Source organism: Drosophila biarmipes, chromosome 3R, assembly GCF_025231255.1.
Source record: "Drosophila biarmipes strain raj3 chromosome 3R, RU_DBia_V1.1, whole genome shotgun sequence".
Lineage (NCBI taxonomy): Eukaryota > Metazoa > Arthropoda > Insecta > Diptera > Drosophilidae > Drosophila > Drosophila biarmipes.
The window spans coordinates 29,443,991-29,460,620 of NC_066616.1; the positions used below are offsets into that span (position 1 = coordinate 29,443,991).

Sequence of the window (16,630 nt, forward strand, 5' to 3'; positions counted from 1 at the left end):
TCTAAGCGCTTTCATGTCGCTTACAGTTGCGGCGGCGAGTACAAATCCCCAAATTGCGTAATAAATAAAATGCATTTGCGTGGAAAATTAGGAAATGGCACAGAGCGGAGGAGGGCAGCGAATTCAAATTTCCACATTTTCATATTTTTACATTTTCATAATGCTAGCTGGCTGCGTTTGCCATCACAGAGGGGCATAAATCTTGGCGAGTGCTCAGACACAGACACAAACAAATCGCCCCAGACATTTCTTGTTACTTGAATTCCCTTTTGCTGGCACAAATCGAAAGATTACGATGGAGTCTGTTTGTTCTTTAAATGGCTGCAAATGAAATGAGTGCACATTTTTGAGAACTATTTTTAACCGGAATCTGCAGCCTTTGAACTTCGAGGGCCGCGTGAATGCCGGATTGAGCCATCAGAAAGTGGGAACACTCCAAGTCTGTCTCCGCTTGACGGCAGTACTTGATATCCAATTTCAGGCTATTGACACAATGAAGCACCCTTGAGTTGTACTCCGCTGGCGGAGGAGAACATAAAGCGAACTAAACAAATAAACTGGAAACCTCATTTGGAGCCATAAAAAAGGGGAACTTTCGAATGCAAACCGAAAGTTGAAGACGTGTTCTTGTTTCGCCCCTTTTCCAATCAGCCCCATTGAAAAGTTTAGCGACAATGAAATCCCCGAATGCGAATGGATACGACTCCCCCGCAGGAATCAGACCTCCAAATGCCCATCAAAGGCTTATCGTCAGTCTGTCGGCGCATTCCATTCTAAGCCTCGGACGCTGTCCTGTTGCCACGCGGCTAATACTTGGCAGGATTGGGGGAATGCCTTTCATCTCCATGGCATCACAGTAAGTGGGAGATTGGGAGCGGGAAGCCGGCAAAATTATCCGCGCAGGTGCACTGCATTCCCGATTCAGCAGGAGAGCTGAATGCGGAGAACCAGTCCTCGGGAGTCACTTATAAACAAAAACAAAAGCATGCAACAGATAGGTACTTCCAACACAACTTGCAGTTGGGTATAACTATTAGTTCTTTTAACAATGACATATATTTTTATTCGGAGAATATTTAATTTAATTTTTAAAGTTACTGCTGTGATATCCTTTATTTTGAAAGATTATTCAGCTTATTTTTTAACTTCCCAATACTAACCGGTTCGTTATTTGTGAGGTTCGTGTATCGGATGTAATGAGAACACTTTATTTAGCCTAGGGCAGAACCAAGAGCTTATTACCGTTTTAGGTTTGAAAATTGGCTAGTTCTTTGAATGAAGACCGCTGTTTTCAAATGTCTCGACTATCAGATACTTCTTACTCAACAAGCGTTTTAGTGTATCCGACATATGGTTAGATCGACCCGGCTGAAAAGAAAACAACCTTATACTTACAATGTTTGATAAAAAATATGTATTACCCATTTACTAAGAGCTTTATTCGAAAAATATTATTAAATAATTCGACACAGAACTACTTCGTGTAGAAACTCTTTATATATTGTTCAGTAAGTGTTTTGATCAGGAGATACAAAACTCATTGGTTTTGAACTTGAAATATATTCCACAAATCAGTATCAGTTAAATGAAATGGTTTATATGATACTGTCAAATAGCCAGTATGCTTCTTCTGTATTAGATATTACTTTTAAGACACATTTGTAAGCCAGAACACCAGAAATCACCTCAACCACCCTCGACAAAGGACGACCAATCAAAACGCGCCAAACTGTTGCCAATCCAAAATGGCCTCCAAGCAGATGCTGCCATCCTTCGGGGAGGAAAATCCAATAAGCAAAATCCAGAACAGGACCGAGCTGACTTCGCAGCCCGTGAGGACAATCAGAATTTATTGCAACTCAGTCTTCCAAGCAGAACAGACCCAAGGTCTGGCTTCCAATTGCAGTAGTTATCCCATTCAATCCAATCCGACAGACAGACATGCAGCATCCGCATCCCAGTGACCAGCCCACCTACATGCCGGAGGTTCCGTTCCAGCCGCTTTGGGGCCAGGAGGCTCCTCCGCCCCCCATAGTGCCCTACCAGGAGCTCATCGCCGGCTTTCCCTGCACCGACTTGTGTGAGTACCTCTGGGCAGAATATCCATGAAAAAATTGTATAACATTTATTTCGAACATCACAGCTCTGTGGCAGCGATCGCAGGTCACACCCTTGGTGGCCCAGCGTCCGTCGACCAATGGCAGGGCCAATGGGTCCACCAGCTCCTCGAAGAAGACCCGTCGCCGGGTGGCCAGCATGGCCCAAAGGAGAGCTGCCAATATCCGCGAACGCCGACGGATGTTCAACCTCAACGAGGCCTTCGACAAGTTGCGCCGCAAGGTGCCCACCTTCGCCTACGAAAAACGTCTCTCCCGCATCGAAACCCTCCGTCTGGCCATCACCTACATAGGATTCATGGCGGAGCTGCTCAGTGGCACTCCATCGAACTCCCACAAGTCCCGGTCGGAGGTCTATGGCTCCATGAATGGACACCACCAGGCGCCACCTCCGGCAATCCATCCGCACCATTTGCACCCCGCGGCGGCCTATCAACGCGACTTTGCCTCGCCCTATAACCACAGCTTAACCTAGAGATGTTATTAAAAAATATCTCATTAGACTAGAATAATCAACTAGTCGATAATTATAAAATTAGTGTATAATACAGAAGAATTAGCTACAGGAATTTCTGTAATTCATTGTTGTGTGCTTTCTGATCCGTTTGGCCCACTTACTTATAGATAGAAATAATAAATAATGTTTGTTTAAAAAACAATAAATATCCTCTTAAGAGCAAATATATGATATCATTACTGGGAATTCTGTAAGATGAATAAATGTGAACTATCATATATATATATTTAGGTTTGGTTTAACCTAAATTGATAAAAAAATATATATTTAAGGAATCTCCAAAAGAGTTTTCTTCATTGATCCCTTTTTAGAAAAAAATAAAGAGGAAAATGGTTAGATAAAAATCAAATGTTATATTCTCGATAAAGAAAATAACATAAACTGTAATTTCATAGGTCGTAGAGGTACTTAACTTTCAAATAATTAGGGAGATAATATAATTAGGTAAGCGAAAGGGTAAACAAATTATTCCCTAAACATGGTGGTGACTTTAAAGTCAAAAGTACCACCGACATACACCTGATAATCCCCCTAAACACAACCCGCACTTGTTACCAAAAATCCTAGGCATAACCAAAGCGAACCATATCGTGATTTGCGTGCGAATCTCCACAGCTGCTGGAAGGGAACACATGTCCACGACCATTCGGCGGTCTTGATGAAGTAACATTGCATACAGAGCGATGAGGCTCCCTAAACGGAACCCAAACAGGAGAAAGAAAACTATTATACAAAATTTGACAAGGCAAACAAAGCGTGAAATTATTATTAATAAATTGCGGCACTCGAAAGGGGAGAGTGCAAAGGGGAGGGCAGCTATTCAAAGTCAATTGTAGCAACCCCTATTTGAGGATAGCCCAGAAACAAGTGTAACACTTGAGGGACGGCCCGCTCCTGGCTAAATACCAAGGAATTTTTGCGTTCAACGCCCATTTCGAACAGATTAGCGCCCCTCGCGCGGGCACCAAATTAATTCGGAACGGATATTCGGGTTCGGAAGTCAGAAAGTAGACTGCTACCTGGGGGTTGGCTTCGCCCCTTGCGGCTGATGTTTTGGTAGTTTGGTGTACAATATGTTTTGATGAATTTGTGACACTTCATGCCGAATTAGAGCGCTTTCGGGGTGGCTTGCCACACCCCTTCCCCTGTAAAGTGGCCTCACGTGTCGGCGATTAGCGCATCAGTATCTCTATATTCCTAGATCTTAACTCCCTAAGTTGATCTTTCCGTCACCTGTGGTGTGGGAAACTAGCTTAGTATATTAAAACATATTTTATTTAGACCCTGCCACGTGTTCCTAGTTAACTTTTCCCATGGAATATCGTCGTGTTCATCCATCGACTGAGATTGACTATGCGATCCCTCCCCTTGCGCTTTGTATGTCAAATCGCTATGACAAATTAATTGAATTTTGCTACAATTTCGGGGATTTTTCGCAATTTTTCGACACTTTTTTCGGACTCAATTAGGGCAGAATCCAATATATATTAGGTCATGATAGATGGGACTTAAGAGGAAACATAGCAGATGTTTTCCGAGCGAAACAGTTGCAAGGCTATGAGTATTCGGAACTAAACGTTTCACTCTCGTTTTGTGCAAATTTTTAGTGTGTTCTAGCTGGCTTATCTAAGATAGCTTGAAAAGCAACAATCATGTTTGCCTGACTTCGTAAATTTCAATCATATAACCCACATTCCCTATCTGCACGCACTTATCGATTCTTGTGTACACATATACGTGAAAAGAACTCGCCGGGTTTTCTTAGTTGTCATAAAATTGCCGGCCCAGGTTCAGTTTGCAATCGGAAGCCAAGGAGCATGTCGAACCCAATTCTACTTACGCAGATATCCCAAGATGCCTCTCTACCGACCTGGCTGGATCAGAAGGATCTGGAGGCCTTGGTGAGGCAGGACATTGCAGAGTTTAGCAAAATCGAAAACATTCGATGCAAGAGGGAGGTTCAACTGGCCCAGCCAGCACTCTGTGCTCATCTTCAGGTACTTTTAAGGGGTAAGTATCTCAAAAATATTATGTTTCTTTTTAAATTAACACAAACTAAGTGCAGACAACAAAAAACGACAAGTGAGTTACCTAATCAAGTCACCAGAATCGATAGCAATCGGTTTAAAAGTGCCCATAGAAGGGGATTTCACAGTGGAGCGTCATATTTACGAGAATGTACTACCTTCCCTGGAGGAGCTGTACAAAGATGCGGATAAGATCATTCGCTTTAGCCCACCAGTTATCCAGTCAAAGCAAAAATCCAACCATCTCTGCTTGGAATACATCTTAAACAAGGGCTATTCCGTGGCCAATGGCCCCAAAGGTCTGTCCGCAACCACAATGAAAGGTGTTCTATCGAAACTGGCTGCTTATCACGCCGGAACAGCTTGCTATATAGCGAAGAATTCCAGCAAGATTAGGGAGCTTCCAAAGCTTGGGGAGAACTCGAAACTGGGGAAAGAGGCTGCCGAGCTCAAAAGCTTGTACCAAATGAGATTTCACGAGAGTCTCCGCGCGAACGAGGCCAGAGAGTACGAAGATAAGGTGGTGAGTACTATCAAGAGTCTACCTATAGATACCCCTCTATTGTATTAATTCCAAACCTGATTCCCAGAAATCATTTCAAAAGTATCTGAAGTCGAATACCGAACTTCTGGATTTGAGAACTTCGTTCAATGTGATTCTAAATGGATCCTGCTGGCCGAATAATGTGCTCATCCAAGTCGATGCTTTTGGCAATGTTAAGGATACGCTCTTCAGTGACTTTCATGCTGCCAAATATGGTCCAGCTGTATATGATCTTTTTAGCTTGCTCCTCACGGCCCCGGCTGAAAAATCCACCCGATTTGATGGCTTTGTGAAGTATTACCACGACCGTTTGATCGAAAACCTGACTCTACTGAGGTTCCAGGGAAAGAAACCCAGCCTTACGGATCTACAGTTGGATCTACTGAGATACGGTCATTGGGGTAGGTCTAGAAGTATTATCTTTTTATGGTAGAAGCTTAAATTGCTTTTTAAACAGCCTTTGAGTTTGCCACTGAAGTTCTGCCCATCTTGCTCTCGGATTTTGGCAACAACGACGTGGATGAGCTCTTCAAGAACCCTGTGTTTGGATCTCAAATTAGAGAACTGCTACCCTGGCTAGAGAATCGTGGATACTTCGAAGAAGACTAGACAACGACCTAGTTACAGTCATTACCATCTTTGATAAGAATAACTATGGTTATAAATGTTTGTATATCGTAGAGTACTATTTCATTATACCTAGTAGGTATTACCGAGGATGAGTTTCAGAATACGAATAAACGCAGGCACACTTCTAATTTAAACAGCTTTTGGGGGGCTCATCAACCTGTTTGATTGCGGGGGGGAGGAAATTTGATAAGAGGTTCGTGAAGAGAATACTTAGGGGCATAAACAAGGTCGCTTTTGGCCAGTCATCGCTGCGAAAATGTCGCCGTAATAATGAACCGGCACAAAACCTGATCATTAGAGTTCAAGCAGCAAGATCAAATAGCTAGACTCCGTCTACGTAGAACGACTGATTGGGCACTTATTTCTTGCCGGTCGGGCATGAATGTGGTTCTTGCATCATTAACAGTCGCGGATCCGTGCAAACAGGTCCACCCCGATCGCCAAGCATTCCCACGCGACGGACTTTAATCATCCACTGAAACTGAGCAGAAGCTTTGAACCGAAAAGCTCCAGGTGACTAGAGCAATATAAAGCAGCCCCCCACCAAAGTGGAGCAAGTTACTCCGTCAAAAGTTAAACGGAATGGTTCAGGGAAAAGACGACACGGAGCAACTGCCGGCTTGGCTGGATCAACAGAAGTTCGAAGAGTTCATAGAACGCGATTTTCCGGATCTTAAGAAGATTAATTCATACCAGCTGGAACCCTCGGCAGGAAAGGGGGAAAACTACACAACTCAACTACTGAGAGCGAATTTTGAATTGGAACTGAAGGGTAAGTTAAATACTTTGAAAATATTACGAAAAGGTATTGTTCTAAGCACTTCATTTGCCTTCCCTTCAGATGGCTCCCAACAGAGTGTATCGTATATGGCTAAAATCCTGCCGAATACTGGAAACCGCGATAGCGTCGCCAGTTGGAAAGTATTCGACAAGGAGCGCCAGACCTACGGACAATTTATCCCGGAGTTTGAGCAGATGTACCGAGAGGCCGGAAAGGAGATTACATTTGGACCCCGCTACTACGAGGCCACGAGTCAACCGGAAGAGGAACTGATTGTGCTGGAGGATCTGGGCAGGCGGGGGTTCAAGAATGTGGACCGTCAAGCTGGCTTGGATATCCTGCACACAGAGGCCATCTTGGAGAAGTTGGCCCAGTTTCATGCCGCCTCCGCCGTGCGATTCGAGCTCAAGGGAGCCTATCCGGCGGATTACGATCGTAACCTGTGCAGCCAAGATGATAGCTTTAAGGATTTCCGGGAAAACCAAACAAAGGCCTTCGTTGAAGCCTTTCCCCTCTACGATGCCTCCCATTTGGCAAAGGCTGTGGTAAGGATTTGTCATAAAGTATCATCGATATTCTTATTAATCAGTTTCCATTTCATAGGAAACCTTTGGTCGTCAAGCGGAGGACATGTTCCAGGCTTATGCTCCTCAAATCGAGGGAGAGTTCCGTGTCCTGAACCACGGAGATGCCTGGTGCAATAACTTCATGTTCCAACACGATGGGAGGGGTCAGCTGCTGGAAACCTACTTTGTGGACCTGCAGATGAGTCGGTTCTCATCGCCTGCCCAGGACCTACTCTACTTTATACTCTCCTCCACCCAACTGGATATAAAGATAGCCAAGTTCGATTACCTGATAAGGTACTATCATGAAAAGCTCTCAGAGAACCTTAGGCTACTGAAGTACCCAAAACCACTGCCTTCACTTAGGAGCCTACATCAATCGATCTTTACCCACGCAGATTGGAGTAAGTTTTCCTATTAAAAAAAAAAAAACTTATTTAAGTTACTAATCCCCTCTTCTTGACAAACAGTTCTGCCCGTCATATCACTTTTGCTGCCCATTGTGCTGGTGGATTCCAGTGATGATGCCAATATGGATAGCCTGATGGACAGCGAGGGAGCTGGAGAGAAGTTCCGGAACAACCTGCTCCTAAACCCCCGCATCATAAGACACCAAAAAGTAATACTTCCCTGGGCCTTTAGCCGGGGAGCCTTTGAAGTCACCAATTAAATGTAATAAACTGTTGATATTATTTTATAGCTAATTTATAAATAACAAAGAACGCTAGACAATCGCATTATCAGCTCCTAAACTTTATCACTGATTTATTTTTGAGAGCTGAGCGTTGGGTTTATCAGCTGTACCTCTGTTATCACTGAGCGCTTGCTGAATTCGAGTGAATCGCACCCCCTCAACGAATGTTTTAAATTCACTCAAACATTTCTATTAAGGTAGAGCGTAAAAGCCGGTGATGAAATAATTTAAGTGTATCAACGCCGATCTCGACGGCATAACTAGAGGGGCACTTTCGCAGCCAAACATCAGTTGACAGCCGTTCCCGCAGCTGAACGGACGTACAAAGTTCGCGGTTTTTTGTCAAACAAAAATCAAGTTTCACGATGGGATCGCGTAGTTCCAAGTCGAAAAAAAGCTATGAAGTGGCAGGCCCAGCCAACCGGAAAAAAGCCTCTCTAAAAAGTTCGCCCATCGAGGGGTCGCCCACTCAGTCAGACCTTTTGAGCCCCGGCCCACCGGCAATTGAGGAGCAGAACTTGGGGCCAGAATGGTTGAACGAAACGCAATTCGAGGAATTACTCGCCGCCAATGTCGCTCAGTTCTCAAAGATAGTGGGTTTCCGGGTGAAGCCCGCCATGGCCCCCGGGGAAAACTATGCCACCCTCATGCTGAGGATCAGCATAGATGTGCAGCTCACTGGTGAGTCTTCGCCAGCAAAGACATACTTTTGTTAACCCAAGAAAATACACTATCTTGTCGCCCTAGAAAGCGCCATAAATAGGCGCTTTCATTGGAATCGAAAAGTTTGATAAGTAGTATCTACAACTCATTTATAGCCCGGGCCAGTGCACAATAAATGCTTGTTGTTTGGGTCATTTTCCAATAATAGCAAGTGCATGTCCAAAGACAATTAGCTTCTATCGAAAGGTGTTATCGTTCATATTTCATATAACGAGTTTTTAAAACCCGATCTGTCTGCTAGATAAGAGCACCAAACTGGTCTCCTTCATGATGAAGGTTCCGCACAAAACGCCCCAAATGGAACAAATGCTGGCCATGGCCAACTTCTTCGACAGCGAGAATGCAGTGTACACCGATATAATCCCCAAGTTGGAGGAGCTGTACAAGGCCAAGGGATTGGACATCAAATTTGCACCCAAGGCTTTCAAACTGGACTCCAAAAAGGAGCCCAATTTGGCCAACACAGTGCTGATGAATGACCTGGGTCAGGATGGCTTCAAGAACCTAAATCGCCTGGAGTGCCTCAATCTGGAGCAAACAAAGTTTGCCCTTAAGAAATTGGCCCAATTCCATGCGGCTTCTGCTATGAGTGTTCAGGTGAACGGACCCTTTGAGGATAAATTCGTAAATGGCGTCCTGGGTGGCAACAAGGAGGTCCTGATGGCATTATACGAAGGAATGATTGCCTCATTCCGCACTGCCTTTATGGCAAATCTCAAGAACTTTAAGGATGGAGAAAGCTTTAGGCAAAAACTGGTAGGTCTTTACTTTACTAGCTCTTGATTATATTACTTAAGCAATATTTCCAGGAGTCTGCGTTTGCCCAGATATTCCTGGACTTTGACCATCTGATGAAGAGCGATCCCGCCGAGTTCAATGTCCTGAACCACGGCGATTGTTGGATGAATAATCTGCTATTCAAGCTGGACTCCAAGGGGAAAGTGGAGGACATGTTGTTTGTCGATTTCCAGAACCCCAAATACGGCTCTCCCACGCAGGATTTGTTTTACCTCATCATCACCTCGGTGCACATAGACTACAAGCTGGATTACTTTGACTTCTTCATCAGGCACTATCACGAGGAGTTGACAAAACACCTGAACCTACTGGGTTTCGCCGGTAAGCAACTTTCCCTCCGGGATCTTCACATGCTGATGTACAAGCACGGAAGTTGGGCCCTGTTCCCCGCGATCAGTGTGCTGCCAGTGGTGCTCCTGGATCCCAATGAGTCGGCCACCTTTGACAATTTCCTGGGAGACACCGAAGACGGAGCCAAATTCAAGAATCTTCTGTTTGCCAACAAGCGCTACCACGGTTACATTGAAAGGATTCTGCCATGGCTGTACAACAAGGGATTCTTGGAAGCCTAGTAAGCTGAAAGCGGAGCGTTGAGTCTTGCTTAAGTATTCACAATTCTCCCTTTTAGCAATCAGTTCGTTCCACCCGAACAGTCTTCATCGGAGAACTCTGAAAATCCCAACCAGATATTGGACTGGCTTAGTGTCAGCGACTTCGAAGAGGTAATATCCTCCTCCGAACCAGAGTTTAAAAAGGTTCTTGGCGGATCTTGGACTTCGGCGACGAAACCGGGAGACAACTTTGCCTCTAAGCTTTTGAAAGTTGATATACAGGCAGAACTGAAAGGTGGGTACCTAGAAATATGATACAAAACTGGGCTAACTATGATTATCTCACAGATAGCACTGCCAAAACGTTCTCCTACATACTGAAAGTACAGCCCAAGTCCGCAAGTGACAATTTTACGGACGTCAACATGTTTCCCAAAGAAATGGAAATGTACCGAAAATATGTACCCGCATTCGAAAAACTTTATAAAGATGCTGGCCTAACAATCACTTTTAGTGCAAAGTCCTTCGTCCTAAGTAAACCAGTTAGTGAAGAATATCTGCTAATGGAAAATCTGCAAACCAAGGGCTTCAAGATGGCCGACCGCAAGAGAGGATTGGACATGGAGCACACCAAGAGCGCACTGAAGAAGCTGGCCCAATGGCATGCGGCCTCCATAAAGCACAAGGAACTCAATGGTCCCTACTCTGCACTGTATAACGATGGAATCTATATTGAACAGACGCGAGACATGTTCCACAATATGTTTGCCATGGCCAAGGATTCGTATATAAGGATATTGGGGGAGTTTGAGGGTGCTGAGGAGTATCTGCCCAAGCTGGTAAAGTATTAAAAATTCTACGATTATTTTCATTTCTAACCGAAATTATTTTTATAAAGCCTTGGATTTTGGACAACCACGTGGATCAGGTTATTGAAGATGCCAAGATCAATGAGAAGGAGTTCAATGTGCTTAATCACGGCGATGCTTGGGTAAACAACATCATGTTCCAATACGACTCGGAAGGTCGCCTAAAGGAAACCTTTCTGCTGGATCATCAGAATGCCAAATACGGCAATCCAGCTCAAGATCTGTACTACTTCCTGATGAGTTCCGCGGAGCTGGACATCAAGGTCGATCAGTTTGATTACCTGATCAGGTGGTATCACGAAAATCTAGTGGAGCATTCCAACTTGTTGAAATACAACGGATATGTGCCCTCCCTTAATGAACTTCACACTATCTTGATAGAGCATCCAGCTTTCGGTACGTATGTGTTATAATTTTTATAATTTTTTTTACTAACTATTATATGTTGCAGCTGCCGGCACTGTAATCAGTACCTTAACCGTTTGCCTGACCGATGAGGGCTTCAATCCCGAGATATTTTTCATCGAAACTCCGGAGTCCGAAAACTTTAGACTACAGCTGCTCGGCAATGATCGCTATAGAGCCCATATTGAGCGGGTGATGCCTTGGCTTAACAGGAGGGGTCTACTAGATCCTTGAAAGATCTAAAGATGTGATATACCTTGTTTAAAAATTGAAATGCATTTTTTTATCGGATTCCAGAGGAATTTAGTCAAAAGTTATAATAGAATTGATTGTTCTGCATTATACCTGATATTGTTACAAATTATTTGAAATAAAAAGCTGTTGAAAATATTACGGATTTTCTGTCCACGAGCCTACCCTAATTTTTAGACCTCTCTTATCGGTACATTAAAAGAAAGAAAGATAGTAATAGTGAATAGTAGAAATCAACAAAATATTAACCGATAAGAGTTATAATCTGATAGTTAAGGCCATCAGCCTAATCTTACTTATCAATAAGAAATGTTTAAGTTCATTCTGATTAGCTGGACAAACGCAAACAATGAAAAACTGATGAAATAACAAAAGTTTCGTTAATGGCAAGTGCTATCAGCGCTATCAAATAAACCATTGATTAGAAAATGCATAACTAGGGAACCCAGTCGTGCGCCGAATACCAGTTTGCCGTCGATCGGCCAGCAGAACGGACGCGAGTCGCGAGTTAGAAACTCTTACTATAAAAATAAAAGGATACTAAAACTTAAGATGGGTTTAAGGAACTCCAAGCCAAAGCAGAGCTATGAGTTCAAAGCTGCGGAGCCAGCTCCAAAGGCGCAGCTGAACTCTGACCCCCCAGCTCCGGTCACCAAGTCGCAGCCAGAGATCGATCGCAGCCATCTGGCGCCCAAGTGGCTGAATCAAACGCAATTCGAGGAACTACTAGCCGAGAATGTAGCTGAATTCTCCAAAATTGTGGGTTTCCGGGTGAAACCCGCCATGGCCCCCGGCGAGAACTATGCCACTCTCATGCTGAGGATCAGCATAGATGTGGAGCTCACTGGTGAGTTAACTGCGCAGATGGCAAAGCGCACTCCCTAACTATCTTTAGCACCGATTCTCGACCCAATCTTGTCCAGCCAGAAATAACGTCGCAGGTGGGTGGGGTTCCGGTTCTTCGCGTAGGTCTGCGATAAGTAATCACACAGTACTTGAGTACAAGTACGATTCATTTATAGTCAGTTGGCAATAAATGTTTGACCATTGTTTTGCCTATCACAATGACAAGGTTTATTTTACGCTCATGGCCCACCACTGACCCACGTTAAATGATGCAATAGTACAATTATTAGCATATAATTGATATTCTTTCCAGACAAGAGCACCAAGCTGGTTTCCTTCATGATGAAAGTTCCTCATGAATCCGAGCAAATGGAGCAAATGATGGCCCTTGCTAACTTTTTCACCACCGAGAATACGGCCTATATTGACATTCTACCGAAACTGGAGGAGCTCTACAAGGCCAAGGGTCTGGACATCAGGTTTGCTCCGCGAGCATTCCGAGTGGACGCCACCAAGGAGCCCAAGCTGGCCAACACGGTGCTGATGAACGACCTGGGTCAGGATGGTTTCAAGAACCTAAATCGCCTGGAGTGCCTGAATTTGGAACAGGCCAAGTTTGCTCTTACGAAATTGGCCCAGTTCCATGCAGCCGGTGCCAGGTTGGTTCAGGTGAATGGACCCTATCCGGATGTATTTGTAAATGGCATGCTGGGAGACAACAAGGAGGCCGCAATGGCCTTTATGGAAGGAATGTTGGCATCTTTTCGCACCGCGTTTCTGGCCAATCTGGACAAGTTCAAGAACGGAGAAGCCTATCGCGAGAAGCTGGTAAGAATGGATATTAAGTAACCTTATATACTTTGTTCTGATCCAAACAATCCTATCAGGAAAAAATCCTTGGCGGCCTAACCACGGAGTTCATGAAAATTGGTATCATAGATGAAGAAGAGTTCAATGTCCTGAACCATGGCGATTGCTGGGTGAATAACATGCTCTTCAAGGTGGGCGCCCAGGGGAAGTTGGAGGACATGGTCTTTGTCGATTTCCAGAACCCCAAATACGGCACCAACACCATGGACGTGCTGTACTTCATCATGACCTCGGTGCACATAGACTACAAGCTGGACTACTTTGACTACCTGGTCAGGCATTACCACGAACAGCTGACCAAGCACTTGAATATTCTGGGATACACTGGACACAAGCCATCTCTGAGGGAAATGCACATGAAGATGATCAAGTACGGGGGATGGGTTCTATTCCCAACCATTGCCGTGTTGCCCGTGGTTCTCCTGGATCCCAGCGAGTCATCCACTTTTGACAACTTTCTGGCAGAAAGCGAAGCTGGCGTTAATTTCAAGACCTCTTTGTATGTCAACAAGCGGTATCATGGATATATCGAACGAATTCTGCCATGGTTGGAGAACAGGGGTTTCCTGGAACCGAGGTAAGCATATTTTCTCTTTACTTAACCATCAAAATAAATAATATTACCGTTTTAGTACTGAACCAATTCTAACTCAACCGCCTGCATCGGAGCCTGTACAGCCAGAGCAGCCTGAGAATCCTGACCAGATCCTGGACTGGCTTAATATAAGCGACTTCAAGGAGATCATCTCAGCCAGCGAACCCAATTTTGAGAAGATCGTAAGCGGTTCCTGGAAATCAGCCACGAAACCTGGTGACAACTTTGCTTCCAAGCTCTTGAAGGTTGACATCGAGGCTCAGTTAAAAGGTGATATAGCCGCTACTAAAAAATCTTAAAATTCTCTAACTTATCCTCATCCCCACAGATAATACCGTCAAGGCCTTCTCCTACATCCTAAAAGTGAACACAGGCGCCGGAATGATCAACTTCGCCGATCTTAATCTGTTTCCCAAGGAGATCGAGATGTACAGCAAATATGTGCCCGCGTTTGAGCAGCTCTACAGGGACGCTGGATTGCCCGTCACATTCAGTGCCAAGTCCTTCCGACTCAGCAAGGATGTCAGCGAAGAGTATCTGATTTTGGAGAACCTGCAGACGGCCGGTTTCAAGATGTGCGATCGCATGAAGGGAATGGACTTGGAGCACACCAAGTCAACGTTGAAGAAACTGGCTCAGTGGCATGCAGCCTCTCTGAAATACAAGGAACTTAAAGGACCCTACCCACCGAAATACAACAATGGTATTTTTTCAGAGCAAACCGCTGATATGTTTAAGGCTATATTCACCCAAACGAAGAAGACATTCATGGAGGAGGTGGCCAAGTTTGACGGCGTTGATGAGTACCTGCAAAAATTGGTAAGCCATTCAATCGATTTTTACAAACTTAAATAACTAAAAAACTTTTTTCAGCCTGCGATTATGGACAATCATGTGGACAAAATTATTGAAGATGCCAAAATCAATGAGGACGAGTTCAATGTGCTCAATCACGGCGATGCTTGGATCAACAACATCATGTTCCAATACGACTCGGAGGGTCGTGTCAAGGAAACCTTCCTACTGGATCACCAAGTCACGAAGTACGGAAATCCTGCCCAGGACCTGTACTACTTCATAATGAGTTCCACTCAGCTGGACATTAAGGTCGATCAGTTTGACTCTCTCATCCGGTGGTATCACCAAAACTTGGTGGAACATGCTAAATTGTTAAAGTACAATGGCTTTGTACCCTCTCTAAAGGAACTGCATATCATCTTAATAGAGCACCCAACTTTTGGTAACTTACAAAGTAGTCCGGATGCAGAAATGAGAACTGACAAAATGATTTTCTTTTAGCGGCTGTAACCATGCTCTCCACCCTGACGGTTTGCCTTAACAAAGCTGATGATAATTTCTCCGCCGATGGCTTTTTGGGAGAGAATAAGGAAGCAGAATCCTTGAGATCGGCACTTTTCAGCAACGAGCGTTACAGGGCCCACATAGAGCGCGTTATGCCATGGTTAAATAGACGAGGACTTCTTGACGCTTTCGCCACTGAGAAAGCCCAATAATTACTCTTAGACTAGACTAAAACAATAAAGAGCTTTTTCATCAGCTGTATATGGGAATATTTACTATTTTAACAAACGACTATATAAATGTGTGATCACAATTCTATCCTGCCCGAGGCAGCTATCATTTTGGTACCTTACTTAAGGGCAAACTTAACGGCCAGCACAATACTAGAAACGAAGATCACAGCGAGGGCTAGCTTCCTAAGATTGGCACGATTAACGCCCTTGATTGTCCGCACTACTTCTATATTTAGGCGGAATACGTTGCGACTCTCCTCGATGAAAGCAGCACGCAGATCATCGTCAAAAGCTCCATAATGATTGTTGAAAACGCGCCTGAGTTTGGCCTTTAGAACGGAGATCTACAAGAAAGGTTTTCGAAATTACTTTCTATCAATACCCTTATCTAGATCATCTATATCCTTATCCATTTCATATAGCTTAGTAAAAAAGATAACCGTGAGAATAATGTACATACCTTTTCTGGAAAATAGGTGGCCTCGCAGCCAGGGGGACAAATGGTGACCTGGGCGGGCATAGGTCTGGCCTGCAAGTCGTCTTCTTTCAAATTGGCATCCGCAGCCCTGGCGGTTGCTACCTCCGCCTCCTTGTCGGCCTGCTTCTGCTGCTCCTCGTCGGCGCCCTTGGAGAAGATCCACAGTTTACGAGCGATCATGCGCTTCTTCTGCAGCATCTGTCCGCCGGACATCAAGGCCATGTACATCTGGTAGGAGTAGGCAAACAACAGCAGTTCGTTCTGGGCGGCCACCTTCTCCAGGTGCTCCAGATACTTCTTGACCGCCGGGCGGGGCTCGTAGGTCTCCCTCCAGCCGGAACCATAGAAGTAATCGAAATCCCGCTCAAAGGCCGCTGTCCTGTAGAACTCCTTGGGCAGCAGGCGCTCCGGCAGATGGGTCTCGAAGAATTTGTACAGTTCGTAGAAGGCCAAAAGGCCGTCGTACCAGACCTCGTCATCGGACAGGGCTGGGGTGAGGGATTACCATACTATAAAATATAGTTAAATAATGGTGGAGTAGACCCACCTAGAGCGAACTTTGCATTGACCAGCACATCGGTCAGGTTATGCACATCCTTTGTGGCTTCACGCAACTCCTTTGTGAAGGCCATGTCCACGAATTCCACATCCTCCACATTCTCTGGGGACTGACTGTCCGCTGTTGCTGCCTCGGCCGCTGACATGGTGCTTTTGCGTTGCTACTTTTTCAATAAATAAGTAAGAACTATGTGTTATCTGCGTGATATTCGGAAAATACGCCTTTGTTTTTGTTTTGTTTTTAACTCCGGGCCAGTGTGACCGCTGCACGAAA

General features: G+C 44.7%; 6 protein-coding genes across 6 annotated transcripts; 5 read left to right on the forward strand and 1 right to left on the reverse strand.

The window, feature by feature from the left end:
- The first annotated feature begins 1,609 nt into the window (after window positions 1-1,609).
- Window positions 1,610-2,793, forward strand: LOC108025163 (protein Fer3). The gene is made up of 2 exons (XM_017095439.3): window positions 1,610-2,080; window positions 2,144-2,793. Exons 1-2 carry the CDS (start codon window positions 1,942-1,944, stop codon window positions 2,590-2,592), a joined length of 588 nt encoding a protein of 195 aa, XP_016950928.1. The 5' UTR covers window positions 1,610-1,941; the 3' UTR covers window positions 2,593-2,793.
- A 1,091-nt stretch (window positions 2,794-3,884) lies between these two features.
- On the forward strand, window positions 3,885-5,836 carry LOC108025138 (uncharacterized). Its single transcript, XM_017095411.3, has 4 exons — window positions 3,885-4,644; window positions 4,700-5,184; window positions 5,252-5,606; window positions 5,663-5,836. Exons 1-4 carry the CDS (start codon window positions 4,452-4,454, stop codon window positions 5,812-5,814), a joined length of 1,185 nt encoding a protein of 394 aa, XP_016950900.1. The 5' UTR covers window positions 3,885-4,451; the 3' UTR covers window positions 5,815-5,836.
- Window positions 5,837-6,230: 394 nt separating this feature from the next.
- LOC108025049 (uncharacterized) lies at window positions 6,231-7,925 on the forward strand. The gene is made up of 4 exons (XM_017095306.3): window positions 6,231-6,607; window positions 6,677-7,161; window positions 7,220-7,586; window positions 7,653-7,925. The coding sequence occupies exons 1-4, from the start codon at window positions 6,418-6,420 to the stop codon at window positions 7,850-7,852; spliced, it is 1,242 nt and encodes a 413-aa protein (XP_016950795.1). The 5' UTR covers window positions 6,231-6,417; the 3' UTR covers window positions 7,853-7,925.
- Window positions 7,926-8,162: 237 nt separating this feature from the next.
- LOC108025497 (uncharacterized) lies at window positions 8,163-11,612 on the forward strand. The gene is made up of 7 exons (XM_017096011.3): window positions 8,163-8,557; window positions 8,841-9,355; window positions 9,409-9,968; window positions 10,026-10,243; window positions 10,297-10,787; window positions 10,847-11,213; window positions 11,269-11,612. Exons 1-7 carry the CDS (start codon window positions 8,242-8,244, stop codon window positions 11,454-11,456), a joined length of 2,655 nt encoding a protein of 884 aa, XP_016951500.1. The 5' UTR covers window positions 8,163-8,241; the 3' UTR covers window positions 11,457-11,612.
- Window positions 11,613-11,752: 140 nt separating this feature from the next.
- LOC108025422 (uncharacterized) lies at window positions 11,753-15,348 on the forward strand. Its single transcript, XM_017095906.3, has 7 exons — window positions 11,753-12,321; window positions 12,634-13,148; window positions 13,208-13,767; window positions 13,823-14,055; window positions 14,114-14,604; window positions 14,659-15,025; window positions 15,085-15,348. Exons 1-7 carry the CDS (start codon window positions 12,027-12,029, stop codon window positions 15,297-15,299), a joined length of 2,676 nt encoding a protein of 891 aa, XP_016951395.1. The 5' UTR covers window positions 11,753-12,026; the 3' UTR covers window positions 15,300-15,348.
- Window positions 15,333-16,622, reverse strand: LOC108025423 (uncharacterized). The gene is made up of 3 exons (XM_017095907.3): window positions 16,346-16,622; window positions 15,781-16,286; window positions 15,333-15,664 (listed from the first exon to the last, which is right to left on the reverse strand). Exons 1-3 carry the CDS (start codon window positions 16,500-16,502, stop codon window positions 15,437-15,439), a joined length of 891 nt encoding a protein of 296 aa, XP_016951396.1. The 5' UTR covers window positions 16,503-16,622; the 3' UTR covers window positions 15,333-15,436.
- Window positions 16,623-16,630: the final 8 nt, after the last annotated feature.